Source organism: Panthera onca, chromosome A3, assembly GCF_046562875.1.
Source record: "Panthera onca isolate mPanOnc1 chromosome A3, mPanOnc1 haplotype 2, whole genome shotgun sequence".
In the NCBI taxonomy this organism is placed as follows: Eukaryota; Metazoa; Chordata; class Mammalia; order Carnivora; family Felidae; genus Panthera; species Panthera onca.
This window is the reverse complement of record NC_138341.1, coordinates 73,142,360-73,158,467: the sequence shown is the minus strand read 5'-3', so window position 1 is coordinate 73,158,467 and position 16,108 is coordinate 73,142,360. Positions and strand designations below refer to the sequence as shown.

The window sequence follows — 16,108 nt, the reverse complement described above, 5'->3', positions numbered from 1 at the left end:
TATACAGACTATTATGGCAAAACTGAGCATCAAAGAAAAAAACAAGAAATTTAAACAGTTCAGACCAAATGGACTTAATGTTAGGTTGGAATGAATCCACATTTCTGATGTTTTCATTATTGAGAAAGGAGTTCAATTAGGCTCCTAGTTTCTTTCTGCTGGGAGTTGAATGACTTCTCTGATTGGTAAACTTGGGGAAGAATAAACTGGGTATGCTCATTCAGCTTCACTCTTTTCCTCACAGAAGTGAGCTGCCCTGAGGGAGCATGCCTTCTGCTACTATTCCACAAACAAATCTTAGGACTAAGTGGGTAAGCTTATTTAATTTTGGGGTGCAATTACAACCAGATCCATGTGGTTCTTGTTCTAGGTTGTATTCTCCAACTTAGCTCTTTAAGGGTTAATAAAATGCTATTTCAGCCCCCTTCTGCTACCTCATGGCTTTATTTCTTAATCTGTTCAGAATATGGCAAGGAAATGTGCTGCTTATTGGGCTTCCATAAAGATTTCAGTAACAGCCCACTGTCATCTACTGACTATACTAAACATACAGTACTGCAAGTATATTTTGCTATGTATTGACTAAACATGATTCAAATGCAGGGATGCTCTTTCTGTTTTCTTTAGGTTTTGATTCTGTATAGTTAAGATAGTCAACTAAAGCAATTTATTTTGTTAAGTTTATTTTTTTACTTTGAGAGAGTGCGAGCACATACGAGTTGGAGAGTGACAGAAAGAAGAGGGAGAGAGAGAGAGAATCCCAAGGAGGCTCCACACCATCAGCACAGAGCCTGATGTAGGGCCTGAACTCACAAACTGTGAGATCATGACCTGAGCTGAAATCAAGAGTTGGACACTTAACCCACTAAGCCACCCAGGCACCCCTAAGATAGTCAACTAGATCCACAAGTTTATTAAGGCAAACAGTAGCCTCCTCTCCTCATTTTCCCTGATCTAATGGCCCCCGTTTCCATTCATTTAGCTGTTTCTTTTTATCTATCTATTTTTTTAAAGTTTATTTATATTGAGAGAGAGAGTGAGTGAGCAAGCGGTCACACAAGCAGGGGAGGGGCAGAGAGAGAGGGAGAGACAGAATCCTAATCAGGCTTCGCGCCACCAGCACAGATGTTTGGGATTCTGTGTCTCCCTTTCTCTCTGCCCCCTTCCACTTGTGCTCGCTCTCTCAAAATAAACATTAAAAAAAAAAAAAAAAACCAAAAAACAACTTGTATTGTATCTTCAGCTTGCAGTTTTAGGGATTATCCACTGACTTCCTATTATAGAAGGTAACAATTTAGCTCTTTCTATTTCTATCTCCCATCACACACATTCACACTGTCATTCCAATGTAGTTATATCACAATTTTGGTTAAGATTACTGTGCTACTCAGAGCTGAGCCATAAAGTACAACTACATATTCTTTGCCATACAACTTTTTATTGAAGTTAGTAATTATCTTGTTCTTCTTTGCTTAGGTCTCTAGTGATAATTCTATCCTAAACTTGTGATCAGTTCTTTAAACACTTGAATATATTTATATTCACATCAGATTTATCAATTTATCTTCCTGAACATAAGGTTTTATAATTGGCTCTAAACTGGACTGGCTGCCCTGGTCATAGGCATGCAGTCATTTACAACATTGCAATTTAAAGGTTAAAATGTCTCCTAGGTTTTATCAAAGACGGTGTTTGTAACTTGTATTTTTTGTTTGAGAATAACTTTCAAGAACAGAAAGCAGGAAAAAACATTATTTTCTTTCATACTTTTTTTTTTTTTTTAAGTAAACTCTACTCCTAATGTGGGGCTTGAACTCACGACCCTACACTCAAGAGTCACATGCTCCAGGAGCTGCCCCCCCCACTACACGCTTTGAAAACCAGAAGCCTCTCTATTGCTACAACTGTCATTTTATTACATTCATTACAGAACAATGATTGACTGACTTATAGTTTAATAATTTTACAAAGAAATCTATCTCTTATGGGCTTAAAGGGTTCAGTTAATGTAATTGTGCTTTAAAATACATTTTAATGGAATGCATGTTTTAAGAGATGCCTTTAGTGTAAAATAGCCTAATAATACAGAAATCTTAAGTAGGATATAGACAGAATTCTACTTTGCCTTGTAAGATGCAGACCACAAAAACTCCAACATATATGTACAAAACTCCAAAAGCAAGGGTGTTTTGTTGGGACAATCCCCAAAAATCATTTCAAAGATATCAGATTGCTAAGAGCTTCTTCCATATATACATTTCTAAGTTTATTTATTTTGAGAGAGACAGTACAAAGGGGGGTAGGGGCAGAGAGAGAAGAGAGAATTTCAAGCAGGCTCCATGCTGTCAATGCAGAGCCCAATGCGAGGCTTGAACATGTGAACCATGAGATCATGACCCAAGCCAAAATCAAGAGCTGGACGCTTAACTGACTTGAGCCGCCCAGGGACCCCAAGCTTCTTCCATATATAAAATAAGGGCTTGTTAACTTGATACCACAAGTGTTTCTAAATCCTTGACATACACATTAATATAAATTTTTGAAAATTAACTTTCTATAAAGTTAAAAACTTAACACTGATATAAAAATAAAAGGCGAAGGACTTTTTCATTTAAAATTTTTTGGAAATACAACAGTCTTTATTAAATATGACAAAGTAAAAGGCATTCAAGAATTTCTCTTAAAACTCTCCAAAGAAAACAAGAATGAAAAATAGAGGAAAAAAAGCATGCTATCTTCATTGAAATAAATGTCTGCAATGCAAACTACTATTTACAGAACACTTGCCAAATACTGCAAAATCTGGATAAGGAAGAGTAGGTGCTGAAACCTAACAAATGCTATCTTCTACCTTTAGCAAGGTAGTTTCCCCCAAATAGCTGAAGGTTCCAATGAGCCTAGCCAATACTACAGTGATGAGATCTAATGGCATGAACGGAACATAAGAAAGAGATATTTCTGTATCATTTTCATAGAAATATCCCAGGCACAAGAAGTAAATGTGAGTAGGAAACACACTAAGCATGAAATTATGCTTCCTATCTAAGGGAGATTATCCAAAGTAAAGGAAAATGAGAGAGAGGGCAATTTCAAAATTTCTGTCATGTGTCAAATTCATAAATTAAGAATAAATGTCTCAAAAAATTTTATAGCAGTTTGGTATTGCTGTGGTATTCTAATTACATTTTATACAAAACAATACTCTGGAATGGATTTAATATTAAAAAAAGATAATTGGGGAACTGTGAACAATGACAGAAAAATTGTTTTTAGGAATGAGACTGGTACTGTGGTTCTATGAAAGAAAGAAAAATAAAGAATCCTCATTTTTTAAAGATACATGCTGAAATATATACAGATGATATGATGACGTCCAAGATTTGCTTCAAAATAATCTAGAGAGTAGAGAGTAAAGTGATTAAGTACAGATGAAACAAAATTGGCCATGAATTGAGATAGCTGTTGAAGTGGAAAGTGGGCACGTGGAGATTCATTCACTATACTGTTCTACTTTTATGTACGTTAGAAAAATTCCATAAAACAAAATGCATTAAAAATTAGAGCTAAAAACTCTACTGGAAACAAAACAGGAAAAAAAGAACTATAGAATCATAGTAAGGGACACAGAGAGCCAAGTTTCTAAAGAAAGGAACACATGGAATAAAAAAAAAAACCCAGTAAAAACATCAACAAAAACCTACATAAGGATACTGAAGTAGAAAAAGAAAAAAAAAAAAAAAAAACACAACAAAAAAAGCCCCAGAATGATCTCAGACTTGCCAGCTACACTGGATGCTAGAAATATAAAAATGTCTATAAAATTCAGAGGGGAAAAAAGTGCACTCAAAACTGTGTATATTTAGCCAAGTTAAAAGGTAATGGGGTAGGTGTTCTCAAGTGGTAAGAATTCAGGCTACAATACTTGTAAGCCCCTCTTTTAAAAATAAATAAAAGGGGTGGCGGGTGGCTCAGTTGGTTAAGCATCTGACTCTTGATTTGGCTCAGGTAGTGATCTCACAATTTGTGAGTTCAAGCCTGGCACTGGGCTCTGCACTGGCAGTGTGGAGCCTGCTTGGGATTCTGTGTCTGTCTCTCTCTCTCAAAAATAAATAAATAAACTTAAAAAAAACCCAAAAAACAAATAATGAATGGCTAGATGACAAAGTCCAGCCATACAAAGGATGAATCAAAAAAATTCAGCAATGGACAAACTGTTATAAAAGGACTAAAGGTAAACAAATATAGAATAAATACACACCAATAACTATAGGAATGCAAATGTTACAAATCTTTACAAAAGAAAAATAAGAATATAAATGACGGAATGGTGACAGGTTGAAATATAAGGTGTTCATTCCCTCATTTTTTGTACGAGTTCATACTTAATCCTAGAGGTGTCCTTTGTACTAGTGCATGTAGTATCTTTACAAAAACAACTCTTTAAAATAAAAAGAGTATAAAATCTTTTATGATTAATTCTTATGAGTATAGGAATTTAAAGTCTAAGTATGTCAGCAGGCAAGTAAAGGAAAAAAATTCAGAGAATACATGTCTATTTAAAGAAAGTGGACAGTATAGAAACTAGTTTTAAATGTTTATTCTAATGTTCTTTGAAGTTCTATAGATAACAAAGTCAAATTTTAGAAAGATTATTCACAGTGATGTTATCCTACCGATCATGGGCTGTCAACACAAAGACGATGAAGAAGACAAGCCAAGAGAATACCTGAAATGGAAGAACATCCTACCAAAAGATGTTATGCTTTAATTTCCATCCTTCCCTTACAAATGTGTAATACGTTACAAATCTCTTCATCAATCCTTAATGAAAATATCTATCTGTAGCATCGCCTAGAATTGTTTAAAAACAAGTTAAAAAATTTGTAAGCCCAAATATAGGTGTACAATGAGGACTAAATTATTATGATGAACTTTAGTTAAGTGACCATCACCACAGGTCTTTTAAAAATGAGGAAGTTTACTCAGATTAAAATTATCTTGGCACTTCAAATCTCCCTTGTCAATGAGACCAGAGGAATGCAAAAACGTGATACTAGAATTGTACGTTAACTCTGGGGCAAAGTGTAAAGGCAACGCGAGCAGAGAAATACTAGCATAGTGGTGCCATTACAAAATGAGAGTTCCATTTAGGAACTATAGGCAATATAGGCCAGGGGAGAAGGGGAGATTTTCAAGATTCTTATGTTTTGATATCCTCCATACCTTTGCCCAGACTCCCCAGTTCCCATGCTTCCTATTTCCCTATTCTTTGGAAAACAGAGGTACAATTTACAGTGAAATGTCAATTTCTTTATTCCAGCTGGAGAGGGGCAAGTGGTCATCTCCACTCTTTATTATTTGTTTGCTTGTTTATTTATTTATTTTATTTCCCCCACTCTGCTTTCTTATTTAAAGGCCCAAGTTATAGCCTACATTTTAAGTGAACTATTCTTCGCAGGTTACAGTTACCCCAGGAGTATGATGCACTGGATGGTCTGAAACCATTTAAATCTAATCAGAATTTCATAAAAGAGTGCTCCCTCCTGGTCTAGATCAGTTTTAAAACAGTTCTACATTAGGGCTTTGGAACAAACAATAAAAATAAAAAATTTCCTTCACTAATTGATGATTTGTATATGTGAATCCAACATTCCTCTGTTGCTTGATTCATGCTATACAACAGCAATACAACTTCGCTGTAACCCGATTTGCCCACCATATCATCACCTCTTCTCCCATCTCAGACTCCTTAACAAAAAATGTTGCCAATGTTGTACTAGGACTTAAAAATTGCCTCAATGAAAATTAGACATTAAATGAAAAGCATACCTGAATAGACACCAAAGACCATTATTTTAAAATAGTGGTCTAAGAGAGCTCAAAAAGTTGTGCCTCTAGAAATCTGTGTAAAATGACATAATAGTATTTAAAATATATTATCCATCAAGACACTAACTAACTGCTGCATCAGTTTTAGAACTGATATTTTATTATCACTGTATTTCTTATTAAAATTCTGCCAGTTAAAAAAAATTTTAAAGCACTAAAATGGAATGATGAAACCATTAATTCTCAAAGTGTAGTCTAAAAACAACCTGCATTCAACTCACTTATAGTGCTTATTAAAAATGCATATCCTAATCCCCATTTATATTATTTATTATATCTGGGTGATTTTTATGCACACTTACATTTGAGAACTACTATATTAGATCTTACTCCCCTCAAAGATTCATCAATTCCCTAAGGACACCATCTTCTCTACATGCACATAGTATTAGATTCATGAATTTACAGATTACTGCACAATGATTTTAAAATATGCTGAAATTTCTTTTTAAAATTTTGAGAGAGAGAATATGTGTGTGTGTGTGTGTGTGTGTGTGTGTGTACAAGCAAGGGAGGGGCAGAGACAGAGGAAGAGAATCTTAAGCAGGCTCCATGATGTCAGTAGAGCCTGATGTGGGGCTTGATCCCATGACTTATAAGATCATGACTTTCACTGAACTCAAGAGTCAAGACACTCAACCGACTGAGCCCCCACAGGTGTCCCTAAAATAAAAATCTTTAAAAAAAAAATAGCTTAACTGATAAGAAGTCAGTTTTTTTTTTTATTAAGAATAAATGTTCTTACCATGCCATGATCAAATGTGAACACACCAACATCACGTCCATGATGGATATGATTCCGTCTAATAATTGGGTTTCCATGATTTTTAACCCAAATCCCAGCTAAAGCATTATTGGAAATTTCATTATCCTCATATATTCCCTGCAACAATTAATCAGAAATAGACATTAGCAGAACTTTAAAAAAAATTTTAAAAAGAAAAAAACCCCACAAAATTAAAAAATACCTGTGCATGATCTGTTATATAAAGTCCAACATTTTCACAGTCACTGATGTTACAGTGCTTGATAGTGGGACATGCTCCTTGACCACTAACACATACTGCTGAGCCAACTGTAAGAAGAAAAATTTATTTAAAAATCTACTGGACAACAATACAGTGACTTTTTTTTAAGAGAGAGACAGAGAGAGATAGAGCAAGAGCAGGGGAGAGGGGAAAAGGAAGGGAGGGAGGGAGGGGGAGAGAGACAGAGAGGGAGAGAGAATATATATCCAAGGCAGGCTCTATGCTCAGTGAAGAGCCCAATGCTGGATCCCACAGCCCTGGGATCATGACTTGAGCCGAAATCAAGAGTTGGGACACTCAACTGACTGAGCCACCCTGGCACCCCAATAACTCATTTCATAATAAAACATAATGGAAACACTAACCTGTACATGTACTTCGGATGATACAGTGATCAATAATAGGGCTACAATTTACTGTAATCTCTAAGCAGTGGTGTGCATTATGGTGTTGAGCAGATTTGTCATCAGGGTTAAACTGAAAAGGAGAAATTCTGCTTGAAACAGACAACCACTGCCTTAAATGATTTCAACATACATATTCTAAATCTTAAATTCCTTACCCTTATTGTCATATATCCAACATAAGCATCCTCAGAACCTTCCATAAAGACGAAGGTTGAATCTCTAGTGTTTTCAATTATAACTTTGTCTGCTACTTTTCCAGGTGCTGTGGAGAAGATATTTTAAAACACATTACCTTTATCTTTTTAAAGCACATGATTTATCAGATGAAATTGAAATAAAAATTTTTTTAATCAGTAAAAATATTCTGCCATAAAACTAATAATAAAAAAAATCCTTTTTATTGTTTTAAGTTGGGTACTTTTTTTGGAGGAGGCATTTTTTTTTCATTTTTTAAGAAAAATTTTAATAAAAAAATTTAATTGAAGTATAGTTAACATATTAGTTTCAGGTGTACAATACAGTGACTTGATAATTATATACATTACAAAATGCTCACTATGGAAGTGTAATTACTCTGTCACCATCACAAAATTATTATAATATTACTGATTATATTCCCTATCCTATACTTTTCAACCTGTGGCATTTATTTTATAACGGGAAGTTTGTACCTCTTAATCTCCTTCCCCTTTTTCATCTATCTGTCCACTTACCTCCCCTCTATAAACCACCTATACGTTCTCTGTATTTATGAGTCTATTTCCTTTTTACTGTTATTTGTTTTGTTTTTTAGATTCCATATATAAGTGACATCACTTGGTATTTGTCTTTGTCTAACTTATTTCACTTAGCATAATGAGGGGGAAGTTTTAAAAAAACATTAGTATTGAGTATATAAGAATATTCATTTTATCAGGTAACTGTGTTTCACTGGCCTTTACTACAGGCCATCATATTTAATGTGGGTATTATTTGAGTACTATTATACTCATTCATATATAACAATACTCCTAATAATATTTAACTACTAATAGTATTTAGTATCAAATACAATGACAGATTAAAAAATGGTTTCTTGTGAAAATAAAATCACCTCTGGCAGCACCAGAAAAAGAAGCTTAAGGAGGGGAAAGAAGAAGGGGGATGATGAGTAGGTAGAGAAGGAGAGAAACCTCCCAATTTAAACTTATTTCCAAACTGGCCTTGATTTGGAAAGTACTGCAAGTCATTAGGCAAAATTTACTATACCTTCCCCCCCTATTCTCTATCGTGGAAATGGAGCAGGGAAGCACAAGGGGCAGTAAATACAAATTTCAGTTACAAGTAATAAATGCTAGCTATCTTAAAATGGTCCAGGTACAGTGTCCTTAAAAAAGGCAGAAGAAATCTTGAAATGACTGACCAGTGCTCAACAACTGTTACATTAATTCTTAGAAACCTGACCAATAGCACAAAAAAAATTTACAAAGGATATCTGTTTCATTAAAAACACAGCAATAAAAACATTAACCATCTTGATTTTCAAATAAAAGATAAAACAAGTATCTTTCTTTAATGAATAAGACAGTTGGACAAAGTACAGACATCAAGAAATATATACATCTTAAAAAAAAATTCATCTATAATGTCTGAACTGTCATGTTTTCATTTCTGTGATATGCAATATTCCTGTTCTTTCTTACCATTAAGGTATTACCAAGGTTCCCCTGGATTTTAAGTCACTAGTGTTAAAAAAAAAAAAAAATCATGTAAATAATATATTAAATTTTTAATGACAATGCATCTCAAAATACCTGCACCGATCATGGTGATTGGAGATTCAATATATATCCATTCATCAGTGTATATTCCAGAATGAACAAAGATAAGTCCATCAAAATGAGCTTCTTGTACCCCACCAAGGGCATCTTCAATTGTATCATAATACTACAAAAAAAAAAAATAAAAGCATCAGTACAGAACTGAAAGATTACCATCTTAAGTCTTGTAAAAATACGATTCAAACATACCAACATATTTTCTCTTCCTTTATATCTTGCAGGATTACTGTAGAAATGTTCAGCAAATCCTGGCTTTACATGTGCACCTTTATACTAAAATGTCAAAAAACAAAACAAACAAAAAAACCAGAAACATTAACTACTAATATAAACATTATATTCTAAATTAATTTCGTATTGTATATTTTTTATTAAATATAAAAAACGTTTTAATTATTCTAATTTTCTGTTGCATAGTGCAATGTAAATTCTGAAACAGCTTATGACTCAGTAATATCCAGTAAGAAAGGACAAAATTTGCTAATCTCAGCACTACTGATATTTTGGGACAGATAATTCTTTGTTGTGGGGTTGTCCTGTGCATCACTGTTAAAATATTTAGCAGCATCCCTGGCCTCTACCCACTAGATACCAGTAGAATCCTCTTCTCCAGTGTGACAACCAAAAAGGTCTCCAGACATTGCCAAATGTCTCCTGTGGAGCAAAACCATCCCCACCTGAGAACCACTCATAAAAGACCATAGGAAAATTAAGGTAAATGTGAAACTTTAAAACAACTACTGAACACTAATAATTTAAGAAAAAGTTCAAAGAGATCCATATAAAGTATAACTGCTCTTGGGCTACTGATGCTTACTGCCACTGTTTAAATTATTAATAAATACATCAGTAGTTAAAAAAATTGTTGAATATTTTGTTGACTGATAAATATTCACTGCCTTAAAACCTATTCTTAAGTTTAAATAAATTTTTTAAAAAGAAACTTTTAGTTACAAATATAAATCAGTATTTTCCATTTATACTTCATACCAACTGCTGGAAACTCTCTTTCCAAGGATTTGGATGTTCATATTCTTCTGGATTAATCTGGTAGAATTTGCCAGGTTCAGGATGCATCATAGGGCGAGTATATTCGAAAACTTCCATGTATAATCGTTTCCTGAGGGAGAAAAGGAATGAAAGATTTCTTCATAAAATGTCCTTTAAAACAACTAGAAAGGGGCGCCTGGGTGGCTCAGTCGGTTAAGCAACCGACTTCGGCTTAGGTCATGATCTCACAGTCCGTGAGTTCGAGCCCCACGTCGGGCTCTGTGCTGACAGCTCAGAGCCTGGAGCCTGCTTCGGATTCTGTGTCTCCCTCTCTCTTTGCCCCTCCCCTGATCATGCTCTGTCTCCCTCTGTTTCAAAAATAAATAAAAAAACATTAAAAAAAAATAAAAATAAAAATAAAACAACTAGAAAAATTATCTGATGCTTTAAAACATATAAGAAATATAAAAAACCAAAATTTTAAATGTAAAATGGTTTTTGGCTAAAATAATATAACTACATATAGGGACACCTGGGTGGCTCAGATGGCTGAACATCTGACTTCAGCTTAGGTCATGATTTCACAGTTCACAAGTTTGAGCCCCACATTTGGCTCTGTGCTGACAGCTTAGAAACCTGGAGCCTGCTAAGGATTCTGTGTCTCCCTCTCTCTCTGCTCCCTCCCCACTCACTCTCTCTCAAAAATAAATAAACATTAAAAAACAATATGTAACTACATATAAAAAATAGTACACCTCCCAAAATAAGAAGTGTCAATTCTTCAAAATTTGCTTAGGGGAAAAAAGGCTACCCTTACTGTAAAAGGCTCATACGGTTATTATTTAAAAGGATGGCTTTTAGGTTGCCTGGGTGGTTTAGTCAGTTAAGCGCCTAACTCTTGGTTTCGGCTCAGGTCATGATCTCATCATTTGTGAGATCAAGCCGGGCATCGGGCTCCACGCTGACAGTGCATGGCCTGCTTGGGATTCTCTCTCTCCCTCTCTCTGCCCCTCCTCCACTCACACATGTGCATGCTCTCTCAAAATAAATAAATAAACTTTGAAAAAAATAATTAAAGGATGGCTTTCAGTGAAATACTCTGAACCTAATTAACTCTTTGTATATCTTTACATGTTATTATCAAGAGCCAACAAATCTCAGAAATGTACTGATAGTAACTATTATCACTTCCTGTAAAAATTGGTATTTTCTTGCAGTCTTTTTATCTACAGATAGTTTCATTTACTACAGTTATGATTATATAGCATATAAAATTCTGTATTCTGCTCTTTAAAAAAATTTTTTAGAACATAGCATTTTACTATGTTAGTAGCAACTCTTGTAAAAATCACTATTAATTGCCTGTATCATCATCCTCCAAGTAGATGTTACATTATTAGTCCATTTCTTCTTGCTAGACATTTAGATTTCTAATTTTCCCTATTATTAACTGTGCCATTATGAAAAATTTGTACATAAGGAAAAAAAATTTCCAGAAGTGAATTACGTTGGTCAAAGGGCTCACATACTTTAAGGCTCATAAATACAACTGTCAAACTCAGTGATGTTAACAGTTTTCCAAAAGTGATGTAACAAAATCTACACTCTCATTAAACTATCAGATTGAATTACCTGTTTTCTTTTTCTTAAAAAATTACCTATCTGAAATTAGACACAGTTCTATTTCTAAAAAGCTTAAATTTAAATGAACAACATTTCCCATAATCACTCAGTTGCTATTAACTGATAAATAGCACAGACAGTACTTCATTTTTTGTTTTATAAATACCGCTTAGACCAACAACCTACATTTGTGATAAACAGGTAACATGGAATTTATAAGCATTCTAATGTTGTTCCAATGGTTTAATTTTAACCAGCACCTCACACTTCAACTTCCCTACCATCTTTAGCATTTAGGGCAGCAAATAATATATCTCAAGATAATAAGAAATAAATTTTCACTTACCACAAAATTGGATCATTAGCAAGCTCACTGAAGCGTTTACACACACAAGCTGCTCTACAAAGATCCTGTTCCAGCAAGTAAGAGAAGATTTTTAGAACCACTTCATCTGGCAGTTTCTCCTGAAGATACTGTTCAGCAGGTGCTGCTATAGAGAGATTAACAAACAGAATTTAAACTATTTATTGCGGTAGTGACAACTTTCTCATTATGTAAAGAGCATTAGTTTCATTTTATCTAATGAATAGCTTTTATTGTTTGATGACAGTCATTTTATAAGCATTTTACTTTCATAGATAATATACACATTTACTTTCTTTTGTCCTAACTTAAGTATTCTTTCTTTTAGCTGTTATGTACCATTTCAGAAACTGGTTAAACACATAAAATGTATTTTTATACAACAATTACAGTCAAAAGAGATCAGGTTCTCATGTTTATTCTATAATATCACCTTTTCAATTCAAAATGTGCCATTAATCTATATTTAATAAAATTTTAATTTTTGCCATCAAACAAAATTAAAAAGAGTATTTAATTCTATCCCTTAGTTTTCCCAAAGGAAATACCAGATAGATCTTGTGATTTTCCAGATACTCTTGCACGTTTTGCACGATGACCAAAGTTTTCTGTAGTTGAAGTTGAGGCACCCTTCAAAAACAAAAGGAAAACTAATTAAGCAAATATTTTTACCATACGTAATCATTACTTCTAAAAAACGGGTGATATTTCAGGGGCACCTGGGGGGCTCAGTCGGTTAAGCGTCCGACTTCGGCTCAGGTCATGATCTCGCAGTTTTAGTTTGAGCCCCATGTCAGGCTGTGTGCTGACAGCTCGGAGCCTACAGCCTCCTTCAGATTCTGTCTCTCTCTCTCTCTCTCTCTCTCTCTCTCTCTCTCTCTGTCCCTCCCCCACTCATGCTGTCTCTCTCTCAAAAATAAATACACATTAAAAAAAATTTCTTTTAAATGGTGACATTTCCCGTTTTGTTTCTTAACAATTCCTTCATTACAAAAAGAAAAGGAGTTACATTTATTTACCTCCATACTGCTCTTTGTAGGACACGCTGTTCTTTTTGGCAAAAGAGTTTTTCTACGAAGTTGGTATGGACTATTTTGTGCACCAGGACCTGATTCTTCAGCAACCATATCTGCAGGTACATCATCATCTGTTATAAAAAAAAAGCAATATGAAAAATGACACCCATTTTTAAAAAAAAGCTCTATGGATGCAGTATACTTTTAAGAAGCTTCATAAATTTGATAGGGGAAGAAAGGGTAGGTATAACTTTTATATAAAATTTCAGCCAACTGGACAAACATCTGAAAGAAATGCTAGACTTCTAGTTCATTTCTTACTTCAAAACAAATTCCAAAATAGAGCATGTATTCAAGTACAAAAAAATCTATCACTAAAAGAAACCAAAGGTAATTATTTTTTGTAATGTTAAAGCAGAGAAGAAGTAGAACACAATATCTGGAAGGCATTTAAAAAAAAGGTGAGGAGCATGTTCACCTGATGAGGAATGGGAAGACTTACTAATACATGATTATAGCCCAAGTAGGGTGAGAAGAGTAGCCTGGCAAGAGGTGTCAGAATCAAAGTGGGATGAGGAGGGTGTCCATGCAGAGGGACAGCTAAGTGGAGGGTGGGTATCACATATCAAGTAGGATGAAAACAACATTTTGCAGATGGTGGTCTGGCATAGGGTGCTAGAGCTCAACAGGGTAAGGAAGCTTGTGTGGGAGAAGGGGTGGCCTGAAATGGAGAGTCAGAGCAAGAGCAAGGAGAGAAGGGCATACAGGAAAAGGGATGGTGGAAGTGGAAGATTGGCTGCATACAACAGAGGGATTCATCAAATAATTAAACAATAATGGAAGCCAGGTTTCTGTCAGAGAAGAGAGTTAAATTATAAAAAGAAAACTAGAATAAGAACTTGGGTGTTAAGACTGGAATTGGAAGTTATCAATGTGAACTCATGGTTTCTAATACATAAATACATATGTAAATGTTTGGATGTGGATAAATGTACCTGCGTATATTTCCTAGCTTTGTCCACTGACAGAACCTAGAAAGCAGTTGACACTCCAGTACCAATGAGTATGACCAACATTTGGATATTGGCTTCTGATAACATTTTTTATAAAAAGGATAAGGGCTCCTTGGAGAAATGGCTGATTTTAGGTTGTTGGAAATTATAAAACAAGCCTGGAATATCTTGTGGCGGAGAAAAGAAAATGCTCAAAGAATGATGAAGATGTGTCAAAAAGACACAGAGGTCAGCTTAAATGATCACTCACTAGCAAAATTATGTTGGAACATCAAAATTCATAATGACAGTAAAAGTATTATAATCCAATGAATAGAAAGCAACCCATAAATTCATATTGCTAGAGATAAATAATTAACTTTAAAGTTTGATATGGAATGGCACGTTTGAGTACCTCCCCCCAAATACTTATTAAGTAGAAAGGGAAAAATAGTAACTCGATAGCAGAGATGCCCATCAGACACTGCCTTAATCAAATGATCAACATGACTATCATCAGTAGGACAAACTGAAACTGTGTGCCACCTGATAGCATACAACAGGATCACAAGTGCTATGATAAAGATATATATCCTAAATTTAATTTGAGGAAACCTCAAACAAGCTCAATTTGTTCTAATTTGTTTTGAATAATCTTCAAAATTGTCAAAGTCATGAAAGTCAAGCAAAGTCTAAGGAATTGTTCCAGGTTGAAGAATACGGAAGAGATATGGCAACTAACATGGTTCTGAACTGGATCCTTTTGCTAAAAATTTGCCATTATGACAATTAGTGAAACTTGAATGGGAGTTAAAAGATTAGAAGGTAGTAATGGGTCAATGTTAACTTTCAGATTTTAATAGCTGTAGTACAGTGATTTAGGAGAATATCCTTGTTTGTAGGAAACATACACCCTAACGTATTAGGAGGTAGCAGGATAGGCTGGCAACTTACTTTTGTGGGGATTCAGAAGGAAAAAACCTTCCTTGTATTATACTTTTAACTTTAAGTACGAATTGTTTAAAAAAAAAAAAAAAGAAAGAGGCTAATAGAGGCACCTGAGTGGCTCAATCAGTTGAACGTCCAACTTTAGCTCAGGTCATGACCTCACCCTTCTTGAGTTCAAGCTCTGTATTGGGCTCACTGCTTGTCAGTTCAGAGCCTGGAGCCTGCTTCAGATTCTATGTCTCCTTCTCTCTTTCTGCCCCTCCCCAACTTGTTCTTTCTTTCTCTCTCTCTCTCTCTCCCCACCTCCCCCCAAATAAACATATTGATTTTTTTTTTTAAAGCTAATCAATTTGAGTAATATATAAAAAGTTTTAAAATTCTGCTTGGAAAATTAACACCACCAACATAATCAAGAAGCAACCTAGTAGGAAAATATTTTTACAATACATGTCACAGAAGGGTAATTTCCTTATTTTATCTGCATGCCTACAAATCAATATGGAAAAGAAACAATTCAATAGAAAATCAGGCCAAGGACATGAATAGACAAGACAGAATTAAGTTTAAATGCTAATAAAAATGACAATAAGAGGGGCGCCTGGGTGGCGCAGTCGGTTAAGCGTCCGACTTCAGCCAGGTCACGATCTCGTGGTCCGTGAGTTCGAGCCCCGCGTCAGGCTCTGGGCTGATGGCTCGGAGCCTGGAGCCTGTTTCCGATTCTGTGTCTCCCTCTCTCTCTGCCCCTCCCCCGTTCATGCTCTGTGTCTCTCTGTCCCAAAAATAAATTAAAAAAAAAAAAAAAAATGACAATTAAAAAAAAAAGTTTATATATTTTGAAAGAGAGCACGCACGAGAGAGAGAGAGAGAGAGAGAGAGAGAGCATGTGCAAGCGCACAAGGGGGATGGCCAGAGAGAGGGGGAGAGAGAGAATCCCAAGAATCGTGGGGCTCCATCTCACAAACCATGAAATCATGACATGAGCTGAAATCAAGAGCTGGATGCTTAACCCATTGAGCCACCCAGGTGCCCTG

The 16,108-nt window shown here is 35.0% G+C and overlaps 1 protein-coding gene across 1 annotated transcript in view; it reads right to left on the bottom strand.

The window, feature by feature from the left end:
- Positions 1-16,108, bottom strand: part of FBXO11 (F-box protein 11) — an 84,395-nt gene that overhangs the window by 12,265 nt on the left and 56,022 nt on the right. The window contains exons 2-11 of the mRNA XM_078444437.2: positions 13,141-13,268; positions 12,670-12,751; positions 12,104-12,248; positions 10,135-10,264; positions 9,334-9,417; positions 9,118-9,250; positions 7,480-7,586; positions 7,283-7,394; positions 6,858-6,964; positions 6,635-6,772 (exon numbers count right to left, since the gene is read on the bottom strand). Of these exons, the coding sequence (XP_078300563.1) occupies positions 6,635-6,772; positions 6,858-6,964; positions 7,283-7,394; positions 7,480-7,586; positions 9,118-9,250; positions 9,334-9,417; positions 10,135-10,264; positions 12,104-12,248; positions 12,670-12,751; positions 13,141-13,268 (1,166 nt within the window). The remainder of the gene's footprint in view (positions 1-6,634; positions 6,773-6,857; positions 6,965-7,282; positions 7,395-7,479; positions 7,587-9,117; positions 9,251-9,333; positions 9,418-10,134; positions 10,265-12,103; positions 12,249-12,669; positions 12,752-13,140; positions 13,269-16,108) is intronic.